General features: G+C 39.5%; 1 protein-coding gene across 5 annotated transcripts in view; it reads right to left on the bottom strand.

Moving 5' to 3' along the window:
- Positions 1–1,103: 1,103 nt before the first annotated feature.
- The window catches only part of CTTNBP2 (cortactin binding protein 2), a 143,705-nt gene continuing 126,284 nt past the window's right edge, over positions 1,104–18,524 (bottom strand). For 4 of the 5 annotated variants that reach the window (XM_017681127.3, XM_037023425.2, XM_037023426.2 and 1 more), the window contains 8 exons: positions 18,324–18,511; positions 15,003–15,181; positions 12,590–12,792; positions 12,061–12,246; positions 9,052–9,115; positions 7,006–7,138; positions 5,892–5,993; positions 1,104–2,207 (listed from right to left, as the gene is read on the bottom strand). In XM_017681127.3, the coding sequence (XP_017536616.3) occupies positions 1,968–2,207; positions 5,892–5,993; positions 7,006–7,138; positions 9,052–9,115; positions 12,061–12,246; positions 12,590–12,792; positions 15,003–15,181; positions 18,324–18,511 (1,295 nt within the window). In that variant the 3' untranslated portion in view covers positions 1,104–1,967. Of the gene's footprint in view, positions 2,208–5,891; positions 5,994–7,005; positions 7,139–9,051; positions 9,116–12,060; positions 12,247–12,589; positions 12,793–15,002; positions 15,182–18,323; positions 18,512–18,524 lie in introns of those variants that run through there. The other variant, XM_017681129.3, reaches the window with a different exon arrangement.

The raw sequence follows: 18,524 nt of genomic DNA, 5'->3' as shown, positions 1-18,524 counted from the left end.
CATGCATACATCTACATAATAGACACAGAGCTTCACAGTTATTATCAGCTGTGATCTACTCTGACACTATTTTTAGAAACTGCTAGTTGTGACTCACTAAACTGGCATAATGACCCATTAGCATGTCTCTACCTGTATTTTGGAAGCTGCTGTTCTAAATGCTCTATTTAGCTTGCTGTCTGCCATCCAATTATAAAAATTTGAATTTACTGACAAATAAAAGCTACATGGATGCGTTACTATAGGTCATCTTAATAATGTATTCCAAATTTGGTTTTGTTTCTCTGGTCTTTGAGTATACTCATGGGATATTTAGCTTCAGCAAAGTTGCTACTATAAAATGCCTTATCACTAAGTGGAAATAATCTAAGCAGGAGGAAACATATTGGAGTCACTTGATGGAGTCAGTATGATGGTGTATGATTTTGAGAGCATTCGGTTTTGTTCCCAAGATAGTGATTTTTGTGAAAACACTTGAGAGTATCATATACCACCAGGGCACCAAGAATTTGAGTCCAGCTCATAGGAGTTGTGTTCAAGTCTAAGACTACTTCCAGCAGCCTCTCCTTCCACCCACCATCTGTCCTTTGCTCTGGCTCTCCCATATCTCACTGCACACTTCCCTGGGCATGCAGTCAAAACTCTATGACCCCATTTGCCTTGCAGAGATGAAGCTTGAGCAGAATGCTGTTTAGTGTTTGGACTGAGTTCTTCCCTGAGAGAATAATCTTCACTACATCTTTTTTAAAGATACTTGCAGACATTTTTGTAAAGTTTACTCCAATGTAAATAACCATTCTGTCCAAGAAAGGGCTTTCAATATGCCTAGACAAGTTAATGAGTTCTTGGTATAAAATCATTCTTTTATTTTCTTAAAAAAAGTACGCAAGAAGAGATGCTTTGTTCAGTGATCAACTAATTTCTAGAGCTCTACTTAGATGTTCATTTAAGCTAATGATCTAATACTTTCTAACAGTGGCTCTTTCTGTGAACAGCTAATGAAATACCAACATGGAAGATGTGGCTTATGAATGTCCCTAAATTGAACACAAATATCTGTTGCATGGATAAACTAAGAGCTATAAATAGAAACTACAGCAAAGTTATTCATTAACTCAATATTTTATTGGCATCAACGCATTAAACTTTTTGAGTTGTATAAGTAATTTCATTATAATTTTAGAAGAAAGAGTTCTAGAAAATAGTTGTGCTACTAGAATTGAAGAGGGTGTTAATTCTGAATTAACTTATTAAAGCATTTACAATTGTTTTCTATGTCCACTTAAGTACAAAACTTTTGTAAGAAAGATAACACTTTATTGCATTATATAATTTCACATTCTAAAGGAGTCATAATTGACACTCATAAGCATAAATATACATGATGCAACCAGTCAGCAATGTAGCTATTAAAAGATTTAAAATGTAAAACTAGAATTTAACAGGCGAAATACTTAATATGGCTTTTAATGGAAAGTAACTATTTAGAAATGATTTATTGCCCCATTCTAGTCATTCCTCATAAAGTGAACATAAAATTATGGTCACCATTTAAAATGGCAAATGTTATCTAAGCCTATGTTGTACACATCTTGTAACATGTAGTATACAATATTCATGGACTTTGTTAAGTATACATATGTACATATATACAGATATACAGTACATGGACAGTTCTTCTTTAATACCCCTGAACATGTTGATTAAAACTATTACAGTATTTCTATTATAAAACTACTTGAAAAGGTGGCATAGCTTCTTGGTATTGAAGTTCAATCCTACAGATTGGGGGAAGAAAAGTTGGTTATAAATACATTCTTTACAAAAAACTGAATAGTGGTCCCGCACTCATACTTTTTTATTACAGTGATAACATTTTATTCTTTTAAAGGTATTTACATCTTGCTGTCCTTGGTTTCTGTGTGAAATATACAGAAGTTAAGAGTGAGAATTTTGTCTAGGCAGGCCTATTTGTTAGGTTTTTCTACTTTTTCATTTTTGTGTAAGTTCCAAATCTCTTCTTTCACGTTGTTGTTTATTTCTGTTTGCCTTGTATTACTGCTGCTGCATTTGGTGTTCTGGGAACACTGGGTGACTTTACTTCTAGGAACAGGAAGAAAAGATTTAACTCTTGAAGCACCCAACTCAGGCTTTGATTTACTGTTGCTGCATTTGGCATTTTGATAGCTGCTGAGAGGACGCACCTCCTGCAAGACAGGAGAGACAAAGAACTTCGTCACACTTGACGTGCCACTGGCTTCTGGGACCATCCAAACTTCTCCTCTTCTGTCTGAGCAGGAGAGTAGGCGCTGCTCCCTAGATGCAGTTCTCATGAAACCCAAATGGAAGACAATGGGGGGATAAGCTGACTTCCTATAAACCAACTGTCTGATTCTCATTAGGCTGTTTATGGTGTGACCAGAGTGCTGAGCACAGCAGTCAGTGAACCGCGTGCCCGACAGTCTGCGATCCCACCACAGGGGCCTCACAGGGTTCTGTCCACAAGGGAATCACAGACAGGAAGAGTCCAACCAGTTACTTATCAACTGCTTCACCTTGGGTGAGTCACCTATCTTTTCTGCTATCACATCTATAAACTCGTCTTTTTGAGCATTTAATGACAAGTGACTGCTGATATAGGTGCTTGATCTACAGCAGAAAACAGAAACATTCCTGCTCTAACAAAGCTTGTATTCTAGTGAATTAAGGCTCCTGTGCTATTATTCTATGACTAGGTGGCTTAAGATTGTCTGTAATTGGAGAGGTAAGATGATTTGCCCACAGAATGATGAGTTTGGGACAAGACCTCAAGATGTTTTCTCCTCTATTGTGCTAAATCTGTCTCCTAGCAAACACGGAGTGAGGCCTATTAAGTGAGCTACTCCAGCGGCTTCTGAACTAGTTGGCATTCATGACTTTTACCTCTTTTTAAAAGTAATCAAACAGCACTATAACCATTGAGAGAAAGATGTAAAACTGAAATTTAACACGTATATACTTAATATGGCTTTTAATGGAAAGTAACTTCCGCTTCACATGCACGCTCCTGGGTATTTCCTAAATCTGCAAAACGGGACTCAGCCATGGGCCTAGTCAGGCCTATCCCAACTTGTGCTCTGGTCTAAAACCAGAAAATTCAATACATACTAAATATCTAGATGACATGACCTGTAATAATGGTAACAGGTAGTTGACAGATCCACCTTCCCCCTCAGAGATTCTGTACAACTCTAAATAATTTTGCCATGATCTTTGACTTCCCTTTGGAAATCCAAGGGGTAGGGCCAAGGCTCAGATATAGGAAAGGTGACACACAGTGTGTTCTTTGCTACTCTGCCCTTTTGTCTGTATCATGAAGGCAAGGACATCTTTATGGTGTAAGGCAGGAAGCATCTATGTGAGATGGAGTACCCACGGCAGCTAAAAGTACGATTGGGGTGTTGAGGCTTTGGAGGCGTGGAGAATCACTTCAACTCAGGGCTGGGAGTGCAAGAATAACGCCGGTCAGTGATGCTCCTGAAACTCTGGCAGCCAAACACTGGCTTTGAGGTGTTTTCCCCGAAGCTAAGAAGTACCAGAGCCTGGGACTAGGTAAGTGAAGGGTGTTTAATGCTTCCTAGGCTACAAGTTCTATTAAACGTAACACCTCTCATGTGTATAGAAAGGTATGGCCCTTAAAGTAAGTTTTAATTGTTAGTCTTCAAGAAATATAGTTAAATCATAGCTATTCATTCACTCAACATGGAGCATCTGCTAGAAGCTCTCTAGATGGAAAGTTGGGGGCAGAAAGTAAAGGAAAACACTGTAGGGGAGCTGGATCTCTAAGGTCGTGGTAGGCCTGCGACAGATGACAAGCAGGGTTTGGTGGGAAGGAGGAAGGGTGAAGACAGGCATGGGGTGGTGAGTATGGTGTGGAACTAGGGAAGTACGTGTAAAAATAAGTTACATGAAGGTATATCAACCTCTCTAAAGACACATTCAGAAAGAAATGAGGTAGAAAATTAGGAAAATAATGACAGAGCAAAGCTCATGTGCTCCAGATACTAGAAAAAAAAAAATTCCTCAAGTGGATTTCATTATGCAGCCCCAGATGAGAATTTTTGCTTTAGGGGGATTAATTTAGAAGGCTGGCTGCTAATAATAAATGGAGTTAACGCTGTGCCAAGTGATGAGGGGAAAGTGATTTCAGCTAACACAGAGAGCTCTTACTTCTAAAGGGAATTACTTCCAGATAACATAAGAAACTGGGACCCTCACCAAGAAATGCTAGCTGTGGTTTTCAGGACAGAAGAGGAATGAGCCTGCCCGGTTTTCTGAAGTTGAGTGTTACCTTGCCCTCTGCTGGCAGATTCTGAGAAAAACATCTTCCACCCGCTGGGAAATAGTCCCTCCAAAGGTGTTCAGGGGGACAAGAATGAGAAAAGTAGGAGGCAGCTGACCTAATAGCCATAGCAAACCACACATTTAAACGACCACATGGTTCTTTCATAGGAGCCCAGAGAATATAAACCCATTTTTTTAAAGGTCCTTTATAAAACAAGGCTGTCCTGAGCTGCCCAGAGGTTACCCACTTTCAGTACTATTTTTTTATGGACAGTACCTTATTGTAGCAACCCAATATGGCCATGTCACAGGGAAGGAGGGGTACAACACCCTGTTTCCATTAGACATTTAAACAACAGCAGCCAGTCACGATGTCAACACTTTTAGATAGGAAGTGACTCGGCCCTGTGGAGAAATAGTGGCTCATCTTTCCTCTTCCCAGACCCTCAGGGCCCTGTTACTGACTGTTCCTCAAACAATTCTAATGAGTGGTCCTGGAGCCCAGAGATACACTCTGAATCAAAGCTGAGGGACCCCCAGGTCACTACGTGCTCCTAAACTGTCCTCAACTGTAAGAAAAAAGCAGACCCAATGGTGGAGGGAGCTAGAAGGGTGCGCTCTGCTTCACAGAGCAGCTTATGCATGTTTTCGTCGGGATCTCAGCCCTGCCAGTCCTCCCTCCCTCTCCCTTCTTCCTCCAACACACACACTCACATAGTTTCACATATAATAATCAGGACTGAAGCCTAAGGAAGCAATGAGAGCGCAGGGGCCGTGGGGCTCAGGTCTGCCCAGCGATCAGATAAGGACGAATCCTTTAATAGTCTCACCATGTTCACTTTCTAATCCTGCTCTCTGCACTCCCCACACAGATCCTCGCAGTGGGTGAGAACAGGATCGACAAGGCTTGGTCAACAAACCACATCTTACAGATGCCTCTAGGAAATCTGCATCCACACAGAATAACTACTGGCTAAGAAGTAGTTTTACTGTTTCTGTTCACGCAGGAGTACAATGCTGGGTGGGCTATCTCTTGGCATGTATTAACCAGTCAGAGTTGAATATTTCTATTCAAGAGATTGATATTGAAATGCTGGATCTTTTATTTGATATTGATTTGTTTTTTAAGGAAAATCTGACTAAAACATGATGTATGTTAGGCAAGTTAAGCAACTAAACTAAAAATGAGATCTTTTTTTTTAACGTGTAAAAGACCTTTAGGTTATCAACTCTTTGCTATAATTAACTCAAAAATTCAAAACTGCAAGAAATCTTAAAAGTTCTCAAATGAAAAACAATGCTTTTTAAAATGAAACAACCAGGAAGGCAGAAGTTACATTGTTGCTAGTTTTAGCATACACGAATGATAGGATGTTAGGTTTCAAACAGAAAGATAAATGCTTTTTTCCATGTCATTTTTTCAAGCTACTATCCAAACAGTAATCATGAACCATTTTCATGACTGTGGTTTAAAAATAGCTTCATGATGCACACTGAAATAGATTTGTGAAGTCCATTCCAAAGCAATCCTTTTTTTGGTCCCATTTTTGGGGGAAATGGGCACTTACCTTTTGTGACACTGGCTTTCTTGGATTATTAACAGTTGCTGAAAATGCAGGGCTGTTCTCTGCACTATCAAACCTCCTTAAATCATCCCTGGCATCAGCAATCTGGAAAATATACAGTTTATCAAGGCATAGTTTAAAGTTCCTATGGAAAAACCACAGTACAGGTGTTATCTTTCTCTTCTTCCCCAGCCCTCAGAACGTACCCCATACCCTGTACTGTTCACTAGAACGGCTTGAAGCCTTCACATGAAACTAACAGAAAATGCATAAGGAATAGTCTCTAAAGGAGGTGAATCTATTAAAAAAGTCACCAGAGGCCAACCAGATGAGCCCTAGAGAAAAAATAATCGCTTGGCAAGGAAAGAAAGGACGTACAATTTGCAAGATTTTAATCACCTTATTTTTTCAGTGGATAAGTCTTTTAGTTCACTTCCAGCAAGGTTAAATAAGATAGTCATTTCTACTCTGTCCTAGAGATTATGACTGTTCACATGGAACAGCTGAGTCAGTGAAACCCATGCAGTATAACTACCTTCTCATCCTCCCATTCAAGTAAAAGACATTTGTGAAGGCAGTTGGGTGAAATTTGCTGCAAATATCAGAATGCCAAAACAGGTTGAATTTGATGTGGATTATTAATGCTTTGAGAGTTTGGGTCACCGATTTTCATTTTCAAAGCCTAAAGACCAGACATGCATCATACAGGCTAGATTTTGTTCTTATTTGTAAGGAAAGTTGTTGCTCTCGCTCTATCACATGAGTCTGCTGCAGAATTCTCTTATGATAGGTGATTTTCATGCCAATGTTAGGAGAAGAGAAAGGAAAAAAGCCTGAGGAAACATAAACTGAGACTTACGCAAATGCTGCCTGAATGTGGTGCTGTGATTTGTACTCATGCAACTAACAGGCAATTTTAATGTCAGGTCTTTTGGAAGAGTTTGGAAATTGGAAGCTGTACTGAGTAGAACTCCCTTATTGTATAAGTGATGTTTTGGAAGAAAGGGCTTTTCTAAGCAAGATAATTCTTTAAGGGTGTGGGTATTACGATATGGTCCTAGGAAGCCTCTCTGCTGTTGGGTGAACAGTCCATGTCCTCCCCAGTCATACTGCTTACCTTGCTTATGTCAGATTCAGACTTGCTGGAGCACATACTCTCAAGTTCCTTGACAAGGTCTGTTTCATCATCCGAACCCAGAGAGAGTCTTTGATCCAAATTCAACGTCAATGACACATCATTCTCTAAAGATCTAACATGAAGTTCAAAATGTCATTTAATGCAACCATTCATTCTCATAAGATTTTGGTAACTCCCGCTCAAATTCTCAATAGGATACAATTTTATTCACAAAGAAATCCATTTGGACTTAGAACATTCCAGTCTCCTTACTATTCCCTTTTATTTTCTGTCTTTAAGGTTAGATAATAATTAAAATTAAGACCCTAAGCACTGTAGTATAGGGAGGCAGTGTGGTATAATGGAACAAATATGCATTTCCAATTTGGCTCTACCATTACTAGCAGGATGGCCATGGGTCGGGGTTTTCTGTGTGTCTCCTTAACACCTCAAGTTTCTGGGTTCCCTTTTCTGTAATGGAATCCTTCAATCTACGTTACAGAGTTACTGGGAAAATTATATAGGCTGCTGTGTGTCATGCTTCTAAGGGCCTGGCAGAAAGAAGCATGTGATGCACTCTCTCTCTCCAGCCTTCCCACTCCTGTTATTCTGTAAATCATCAGACAGGGCCCTAAATGTTACCTGCCAAGTAACAGGGCACACAACTTACTGGGCTACAATGGGGAGCCATCAACAAATTGCTCAAACATTTCTATTGTATAATTAACCAATCATCCTTTCTACCTCAAAATTTGTAAGCTGAAATAATTAACAATTTCCTAGAAGCTATATAAGAAACATATCACTTTAAATATTTAGCACTTAAGTGCAAGTAAGTCATGCTGTTTCTATACACCTAGCACTGAAAAAAATCAGTCATATCTAAAGCTTGTTTAGAAGTTGACAAATGCAGGATTTTACAATATCTTTATGTCAAATGCATTAATAATACAGATATCCCTGCTTTTCAAAAGTTTACATTATGCCACTTTGCTTTTACCAAAGACCTACATTATTAGCACCTGTTTTTGAACCAAAAGAAATCCAAAGAGGATTTTCACCTTTACAAGAAAGGTGGAAGAGTGAGAACAGTGCTGTTTGTTTCTCAAGGAGCCCCTACAGTGGCAAGAGTACCCATCAAGCTCCTTCTCCAGAAACGCAGCCTCAAGCCACCCTAGCTTGGACCTGTGGGAGCATCTGTGCTTTATCTCAATTCAGTTTGTGCATGTGTCCTAAGGTATCAGAAAAGTCTAAGAGAGGTTATTTTTTTGGTTTTGGAAATACCTAAAAATCTTTCCATATAAATTGACAATAATTCCTTCTTTGCCTTACACCATTTTGATTGTGAAAGGTTTCATAGGAATGATCTACTTTCAGATAGCAGGGAACTTGTAATTATTGAGTTAGATTTAAAAAATGAAGCCAATAATACTTCTAACCTTTTCAACACACTAAAAGCTGAAAGCAAAACAGCCTTTATGTGGAGTTATAGTAAGTTTAAGGAACAGTTTTTTTTATTTCATTTGAAGGGGTTGCAGAACATACCACTTTGGCATGTGAATTATTTTAAGCTGAAGTCAATCAAGACCCAACAGACTCAAGAAAAACGTTTACCTCTTCCTTAACTACCTAAAAGAATTTAGTAGGGGACCTGGCCCAGAAAAAGAGCTAAGATTTTATCTGAAAGCCCTATCTGTATAGCCGGACAAACATCTAATTACCAAACATTTGCTCTTGTCGTGCTGGGAATTGCCCTCCTCCCCTCTGAGCCCCAGGCCCACATCCCATTCCTTAGCTCAGCCGCTGGGGCTCCTGTACATATTAAATTAATTTTTCTTCTGCCTTATATCCATTTGATTTTAGATCAGCCAAAGAACCTAGAAGGGAAAACTTTCTACCCCTACATATTACTAGATTTCAGTTTCATACTAGCATTTGAATTACCTCTATTGCTTTCTTAAAAAATATATTAACAGCCTAAATAGCTGTACAAATGAGGAGAATATGTACTGTTTGTAATGAATTACATCTGAAAGGGCAACTTACTTTTGTTTTGACAGAGAAGCATTCCTATTACAATTCAGCTGGGATACAGTCTTATTTTTGACACCTGTTGAAAGAAAATAATTATTTTCAATAGAATGAATCATGGTCCCTGTGCATCTTGAACTCTGTATTTAAAAGAAACTGGCCATGGATGGACTCTTCTGCATTTATTGTTTTGGGATTGAGTCCATCGTTTGAGGAGCTTTTCCTCAGGTCTATGGCTGTCGATGCAGCTTCCTGCACAGGTTGTGTGGGAAGGTGTGAGAACAGCCAGCTCCTTAGGTATATTTATGACTGAAGTCAGTGCACCTGCCACCACCTGGAATGCTGAGGTTTGCTTTTATCAGTGGCTCCTCTTCTCACTAGCCAAGGCTCTTTTATTCTCAAAGTACTTTAAATATCTGTCTTGTTCCAATGTCACCGAGCACACAGATCAAGTGCAGGTTTTTGATGTGGGGACCCTGGTATGCATTCGTGTGCGTGGTGGTAGTGCAGTGGTAGTGTATTAGTAGGAATTTAACTTTTAATTGCTTTGCATTATGCAGAATAGAATGGTATCCAAAAAAACTAGAAAATGTCAGCTTGCCTTGCTTGCAGGAAATATATGAATTTGGATCAGTTACAGACACAAATGTATAGGTTTTTGTGTACTGGTCATGGTGTGAAATGTATTTCTCATGGTTTGCTAGGATCAAAAAAGTTTGTAATAAACCATTTTAGACTCCAATAAAATATCTGTTTTCATAATACTCTAAATTCTATGAGTTCATTAAAATGCTTAGTTGCTTCTGAGTCAGTTCTTAAGTTGTACGAATTCTGCTTACACAAATTATCTCTAAAGAATGATTTTTAAAAGTACATATATTTGAGGACATATCCTTATTAAAAGTAGATCATCAGAGACAATCACGGTGTTAGCTTTTTTCCCATACTTTTGTCATTTTTGTCAAAAAGTGTTGACCAATGGCTTTCCCTATTACCATATAAGCTCCCAGCCTTGGGCATTGCCTTTAAGAAGCAGAACCCTGTGACCTGACATCACAGCTTTTGTTTTAGATCAGGAAGGAAAGGGTGTGTGTGTGTGTCTGTACCAAACTTTATGACCTTACATAGTGACCTGCGTGGAATCCAATGGGTTCCTAGTTTTCTTAACAATGGTGTCAAAAAAACACCCACAACCAACCCAAATATAACAATTTAAATCAAATGCAATTATTGGAAAAAAATTTTTTTAATTACCAGAGAGGTATGTCAGTTATTGGCTACCTGATCAGTGGTTCATTCATGTAACCACTGGCTCATTAATTTTGCTTTGTAAAATTAGCTTTAGATTTAATAAAAACATATTTTATAAATGTTAGTTTTAGATTATATAAATACATCTCTATGTTGAAGTCAGATTAATAAAATTGCCAACTATAGCTTACACTTTTAAATAAGGTTTCAAATATAAGTCAAATAGTTCTAAAACTATAAAATTATTTATTTTTAAATAATTTATAATTCACCTTTTTCTATTTAATACTTTGCAGAATATACTTTTCTGAGACTTATTTCCATAATACTGCTTTAAATTCATATTCACTTTGTTTACGTCAACTCTAAAATACATATTGGCAATGCTTATTGTTTAGGTGATTATTTAGCTCAAGAAACAAGCTGGTCTCAAATGCTATAGAAATTGTAATAAACTTGGAAATAAGAGCCTGGATGGGTGTCCAGTAACCGAGGTGCTCATGGACCACAGGATTAGAGTGGCATGAACTGGAGAAAACAGCATGAGAAACAAAAACATGGCATGGATTGTGGAACCCTGTGTTTCCAGAAGAGAGAATTTGGAGCAGACAGCCAAGGGCTTCCAAACCTCAGAGATGATAGTCCCCATCTTAGAGCTCTTTTACATACTGTAAAGGAATAAACAGAGAAAGGTAAGATCTTTGCTATAGGAAGTCATCCGGGGAGTCTCTACCTTGTCTTGGGGGGTTTCATTCCCTGAATCACTCTAACTTTGAGCTGTAATGGCAAGTTCTTGGGATCAGAATCTATCCTGTTATATTCAGTGACTCTTCAGCCATTTAAAAAAGGTGGTCACAATTTGAATATACACACTTGGAGTAATTACAAAACTCTGGTATGTATGAATATGGTAGGAAGAAAATATTAAGCTTGTATTTTATTGACTTCTAATAGAAATTTTAGTATGAAAATATATTCATGAACAGAAGTAATATTTTATGTTTTAAGCATCATAGCCTCTTAATTTAGCAAACCAAGTATTCTAAGGTTGGCATAAAAGCATATTATGTTGGGAGGGGGCTCCAGAAGACCTAGGATGAATTACATGTATCAGAAACCTGCAGTACATATGAGGTTGGAATGTTTTTTCCTCCTTACTCAAATAGGCATTTCCATTAGGCAGGACATTTATGATCTGTAATAATTGCTGATTATTCTATTATTGAAACCAAAAGAATAAGTCTAGTGCAGGTGAAACTTACATATGACACCCCATTATATAGAATTTGCTTGGTTTCCTGGAGTGTTAACGCTGTGGACAGAGATTCTCGGTTTCCCTCCTCTCTTCCCAATGTCTAGGACAGAACCTGGCACAGAGTACACCCATGTATGAAAAAGAAACATGTACAACTGATTCACTCATAAAGGCCTTAAGGCTGGCTTAGGGATGACCCATAAAAGGAGAGAGAGATAAACTGAAGTGCAGTTAGTATATTCCATAAATGTAACTGGGGATGCCACAAAGAATGAGGGCTCATTTAGCATGCCAAACATTCCGTTCAGAATTCTAGTATGAAAGATTATTTTTCAGGTGTGGGAGGGACTCCCAAATATTTTTGGAAATGTACCTACCACATAGCTGTTTATTCTATGAGAATGTGCATCAAAATACTCAGAATGTTGTTGACTACATAGTGATAAAAGGACATTTGCATTCAGAAAGCACATCATGAATGCCCACATACTTCGAGGTGGCATGCCCGCCTCCCTTACCTTCTTCCACCTGGTCTGGCTTATTCCAGGTGGGTGAAGAGAAACGACCAGACTTCTTGCGAGGACTGGTGCTCACCTTTCTCCAGGCACCACTCTCTCCTTTTTTCTTGCTACAACTGCTGTAATTTGAAACTATGGATAAAGGGAAACTTCCTCCTTTGAAATCAGCCGTGTGTTGGTCTAGCTCTGAAATGACACAGTTTTGCCAAAAGGATGACAATGACAATATAATTTTATAATCAAGCAAAATACCACATTTCCAATTCTCAAAGAAATAGACTCTTCAAAATCACAGGCTTGCTTAATACTCAAGAAGAGAGTCCTATGAACAAACTTTACTTGGAGGTCTGGAATTTAAACATGGGCCAATAATTTAAAAACAGAGTTTGGAGCAATGGTGTAAAATGTCTTAATGTTCAGATAATTTCTCTAGTTACAAAGAAAGAAAAGAGAGCTTCCTAACAATAAATCCAAACAGGTATTACATAAGAGCTTGAATTTCCTCTCCTCGCAACACACACCCACATACCTGCTCTCTGGAGGGGACAGCCATGCAGAACAGCTTTATTAAGTAAGATGCTGAGAGCAGCTTTAACCACAGCCTGCTGTCCTTGGCTAGGGTGTTTTTTAGTTGTCAGCCTAGGGCCAGGTTGTCTTTTCACAGAGGCTCTTGACAATATTGCTTCTTGTACTCTGGGTGCGATGACAGCATTCCACAGCTGAGACATCCACCTTGCAAGAGGGTTCACAGTTAGGACAGGGTTTCTTGCAAATGACATAGCACTTGACAAGGGACGGGCTCACAAACCATGGAAAAAGCCTACGTGTTTCTATAGAGATGCCACCTTTCCCAGGTAGTTGTAAAAATCAGTGAAATTATCCAATATCCAAGTAATTTGACTTTGCTTTAAAAACATAGTGTATTTCAAGTTAAACACTCTACTTATGTGTTTTTTACTTTGTAAGATCCTAGAAAGCAGGAGTCAATCAATACTTGAGTGGGTGCTGAACAAATGCATGAATAAAGTACATTGGAAGGAAGATAAATACAGACAAAAGAAGTCTGGAAAAGAGATTTCCTGAAGTCTGTGTCTAAATAGATTAAACTTATTTGCCATTTTCCTTAATCTGACACACACATACTGTATTTTAACATTTCTCAAATTGGAATACATCTAGCAATTATAACGACTGACATATCAATTCTGCCTGTCCCAAGACAGGGCTCAAGTATCTGCAAGGGAGTGGGCTAGGGCCTACAGAGAAAAGATGGGGTCAACCAGCTGGCACCTGAGGGGGACTCCGCATTAATAGCGTTAGCAGGGGGACTTTAGCCCAGCTTTGGAGCACCTAATACCACTAACAATTCCTTCAATAAAGACTAGTTGCAGCATTTAAAATTTAATATGATTAAAGGATATAGAAACAAAACCACATCTCCCAGAAGAGGGGAATTTTCAAAGCTTTTAGACATTGGCATAAGCCTTTTAAGAATGTTAAAACTTCTATCCATGTGTCAAGCATCCCTATCATAAGCTTCCTTGTTGACTGACATGTAATTCAAGAAAAAAAATACAATAAGCAAAAATCAGGCATTCTCTAACATGGGTCAGACTTGCATAGTTACTCCTAAAGGGGTAAAGATGATACAGCTTTGGTAAAAAATAAATAGGAGCTCCTTAATATGGCAATTGGAGACAATTCTCCATAGCATTTCTGCCCATCTTGTGTCAGTCCGACTGTCTTGTCAAGGATGTCAGTGCAGCAGTCTTGGAAGATAGAGAGAGTGTGTCCTTCTACAGCAGAGGGCAGAGTTGTTTCCTGACCAGGATAATGAAAGTAATGTCTCCTTCCAGGGCAAAGGGTGGGCAGGTTTGCTAGGACCCCCTTTAGAAAACTGGCGGATTCCCCTGCTCGGTGTTCTGCAGCTGTGACACAAGGCCAGCCTCCCTCTGGGCTGTGGTGTCTTGTCCCTTAGGCCCTGAGCAGGGAGGGGAACCAACCCATGTGCGGCTCAGGCTGGGAAGGTGCTGAGTGCTGAAGTCCTTGGCCGCTGAGCCTGCATCCTGTGTCTACGGCAGGCTAGCTTGTCGGCTTGCAAATAGTGTACAAATGACAGAGCCTCTACATTTCTTGACAGTAATTTTGCTCCATATAGGAAAGGCCAAAACAAGCTCCTAAGAAGCTTTAGACTTTGTGCAAAAGGCTTACATTTAATGGATGAAAAATGGGATAATTATATGAATAAATGTATTTCTGCTCTTTAGCAAAAATGCATATTTTAATAAAGTAATTCTTCCTTTCCCTCCAGTTGGCTGTTATTAAATTGACTATCTTACAACAGAGATGTATTACCTGCATCCCCTGCTTTCCAGAATAGATTTCTGCCCAGAATGCCAGCAAGTGCAGAATCCAAGCTAACAGCTAATCACAGCACCTTTACTATGCTGGGTCATGACTTTTTTCCTCCTTTCCATTTCCTCCTGATTTTCTATTTCATTAACCTTATTGTTTATATGTCTGTTCTCATAAGCTGCTACACAGGAAAACATAGTAAGCATCTAAGTCTCATTAATGAAGGAGAATGCTTCTTAATTCATCAGTAGAACGTTAGGTTTCAATTTGTTTTGGTTACAGGATACCTGACTGAATTTCTCATGCGAGCCTTCCCCTGGAGGCACTGCACAGCAGGCCACACACCTAGATGAGAGTTGTGTAACAGAGGGAAACTGCCATCTAGTACTTCATACAAAATAGTTTCCTTAGAAGCTACCACCCAACAGCCAAGTCCTACAGGTCCTCTGACAGGAGCCAGAGCTCTGACCCTCCACACCGGTGGCAGGAGGGGGCACAGGGAGCCCCTCCAACATTCTCACTCTCAAACATCCCAAACTGGCCACAGCTCCATTTTAAATAGGCAAATAAGGAGAAATGACACTCACTTCACCGTTGCTTGGGCATGACCTGGGACGACAGGACAGGACAGGAAATACTTTGGTCCAAGAAGTGCTTCTGGTGTGCCCAAGCGGGCCAGGCAGGAGTTGAGCTGGCGCCACACAGCCAGTGCCCAGTCGACTGTCTTGCACACAGGATCGCAGGGAGAGGGCACCTGGCCTCTGAACTGGAGAGACAGGCAAGTGGAACACAGGCATTGACTTAGACGAATGCTGCGCTTCCTTTTGTTTTTAACAGTCCAAAATGAAAAATAAAACAATTTAAGACTACAAAACAAAAATGTATCTGCATCTGATTGTACCTTTGCTTGGAGTTGGCTCAGGGCGGACTAGCTACTGTGTGTTAGTATGAGATACTTATTTGTAGCCTAGTCCATGAAACAAGGAGTTCAGATACAACAGCGCAGTGAGTAGGAGAAGAACTCTTGCATGATGATTCTTAATCATTAATTCTGGAAGAAATCATCATTCACACGTACATAGAGCACTTCACAGGGCCTTGCAAATACTAGGTGTTCAAAAAAGGAGCTTGAACTAATGAAATAAAAAATGACATTAAATATTTCAAAAATTTGGGTATGTGGTAAGATGGTTCATCTGGATCTGTGGCATGTTCACCTTATATTAATTTTAATTTCCCTAGGAGGAATGCCTCAGCTAAATGCTAATAAGTTCATCAAAATGTACAGAGCTCTACTGGCATAAAAAATCTATTAAAAAATTTTAAAATGTATAAAATTTAAATAATACTGTATCCAATGCATGGTTTGATGGGAGCAATTCTTTTTCAGAATTATATTTTATAAAATCAAGTCCCATTTTGGTAGTACAGATGGTTCACAAAAGGATAAAGATTTATTTACCATTAGAAATATCCTTCAGATAATTGTGATGTTAAGACTGGAGACAATCTGTGAATGTCAGTTTGTTCTACATGAAGGTATATAATTTGGCCACGTAAAAACAGAAGACTGCTTCAGTGATAATGGCAGCTCTGTTCAAATAGCATCACTGTGTTCCTTGAGGCTCTGGGATCTGGGATCTGTTATCATGATGGCCCTTATCTTCAAAAGAGGAACAATCATTAAATTTCTTTTACTTTCTCTAATATTCTTCCAGCAAGAATGAGATCATGTACTATAATTAATGAGAGTTGAGTTTTTTTTAGTGATAGTTGAATATTTCCTATTAATAAAAGTACAATTATTTTGTGCTAAATACTAGAAAGAAGGTCTGTTTACTTAACTCCCCTTCAGGAATTGTAAGAAGAAACTGGGATCCAGTGTGATTCTAAGAGCCCCCTTAGGCTTGGTTCTGTTCTGCAGTTACAAGATTTCTGATGTTTTATAGGAGCCATTCATTCCCCTTGTGTACTTGCCCCAAGAGTTTGTTTTATTAACTGACTTGCAGTGACTCTTGATAAATGAAAGGCATTACCCTCTCCCCACTGCCTATTCTTCACAGCACACCCCAAATTCCCATTCTTAAACACAATGAAAAAATGATAGACCTTGAAGCTTGGATCTTTCAAAACAATCTCAGTCCTTTTCAAACCATGTTTTACCAGAGAGCTGGGGGTGGGGGGAGGTACATTTTACCTGAAATAGTGCCACATCTACATATAAACCTGGTACCTGTTAGAGATTAGCATGGCCCCTGCACAGAGATGACATGTAAACTCAGGAATCCTTCCCGGTTTTTCCCTTCAGGTGATTATGATGTGTCAGCATCTGTGCATCCTTGGTAGCAAATGTACCATTCTGCTCAGTGATGTTGGTAATGTGGGCCGTGATACATGTGTGGGGGCAGCGGGTTTATCAGAAATCTGTGTACCCCGCTCTCAAGTTTTTTGTAAACTTAAAACTGCTCTGAAAAGTTGTCTTTGGGAAAAAAAACTGGTGTCTTTTGTGATTATGTAAGGGTTGTTTTTGGCAAAGATATTTGAATATTAATAATGAAGAAGTTAACACAAGTATCGGTAATTTGAAAAGCTACAGATCTACGATCATCTTTACTCCACCTTTCTTCCCACTGGCTGAGGTCATACTATGACTGTGCTTTGATCAGAAGTATGGATTTATGAGCAGTCAACTGACTTTTGGGGTAGAAGATTTCTCTGATAAATCTAGGAATTTCAGATACAAATTCAAATCACTAGTGGCAGGCACTGTTCAATGACTGACCAAAGTCATTCCACCTGACCTTTCTTCCTGGAGCCCCCGCACACCCACATGCACATTCTTGCACGCTAACACAATTGACAGAGAAGTCTGTTCAGGCACCTGGAGAGCTTCCCTCTGGGGAAGGCAGGTCTGGCAGTGGTCTGAAGCAGAGCAGTGAACACAAAACCAGTTCTGGTTAATGAAAAGGGAAGTCTGATGTTTCTGGGAGCTTCAGAAAAAGATGCTTTTCTCCCTGATAAAGAGACTGAAAAAGCCAAAGCTCTCATCCCTTGCACCCCCCAGCTTCCAGCCTTTGAACATGTTCGTGTGAAGGCGTGGTGCCTGAAACCCTGCAGTCATCCTACGATCTTGAAGGGAGGTCCAGAGCCTCCCAAGACCTGGGGACCTGACCTGATGGAGGAGTTGGAGAGGCAGCAGCAACTCCTACTGCACAACATCTGGTTAAGTAAGGGGAAAAAACCTCTTTTGGTGAAGTAGCTCACAGTGGGGTGTTGTGTTATCTGTGGCTTGAAATACTGTGCTGCACAACGAAGATGCCATCTTCCAGGTGTGATTCACTGTGTAGGATTGAATGATCCAATCTAAATCGAGCTCTATTATTTCAAATCAGTCTTGACACTCAGCTACTAGCTTGATTTATAAACACTAAATAGTAATTAACTAGATTTGGTCAGCACTAATTTTGTTATTGGGGAGAAAATAGAGTATTTTATTATCCTGAAAAAAATAACTAGAAGTAGAATAATTTTTCATGACCATTTAATATTTACTACAGTACAAGTGTAAGAGTCATATATTAAAAGTAGCTTGAGTAGACGGATAATATTTTGAAGGTCCAAGGGAGCAGTAGCTCTTCCTTAAGAACATTAATTTCAAATCTAGCCTTCCACAGCAGTTAGAACCTGGAGAGGTCCCTGGAGAATAGTTAGTAACAACTGTAAACCCTACTGGCCTTTCCTTTCTCTTTAAAAAACAGAAACTGCCATGGGTTTTACATGTATTATCTTATTTGACCTTTAAATATCCAAACATTTTTTGTTTCCGAGTAGTAGAACTTAATAACCACGTGGCCCAGGTGTCCAGACTCACGCCTCCGCAGCAACGGGCTGCAGCTGTGGACTGTTACCTTGTTCAGGACCTTCCTCCGCAGGGACCGCCGCAGCAGGCCCTGCATGGGCTCGCCGTCCCAGCGCAGCTGTACCCAGCGGAAATGCTGCTGCACTGGCAGGTCGGCTCCCTGGAGACAGGCCTTGGCCAGGGTTCCCATCAGAAAGCAGTTCTCGTGAAAGTAGTAACATTCTGACGTCCCATTTCCTAAAACAAACCG

This window comes from Manis javanica, chromosome 6 (assembly GCF_040802235.1).
Source record: "Manis javanica isolate MJ-LG chromosome 6, MJ_LKY, whole genome shotgun sequence".
Classification (NCBI taxonomy): domain Eukaryota; kingdom Metazoa; phylum Chordata; class Mammalia; order Pholidota; family Manidae; genus Manis; species Manis javanica.
The sequence above is the reverse complement of the archived record's forward strand: the minus strand, read 5'-3'. Positions and strand labels throughout refer to the sequence as shown.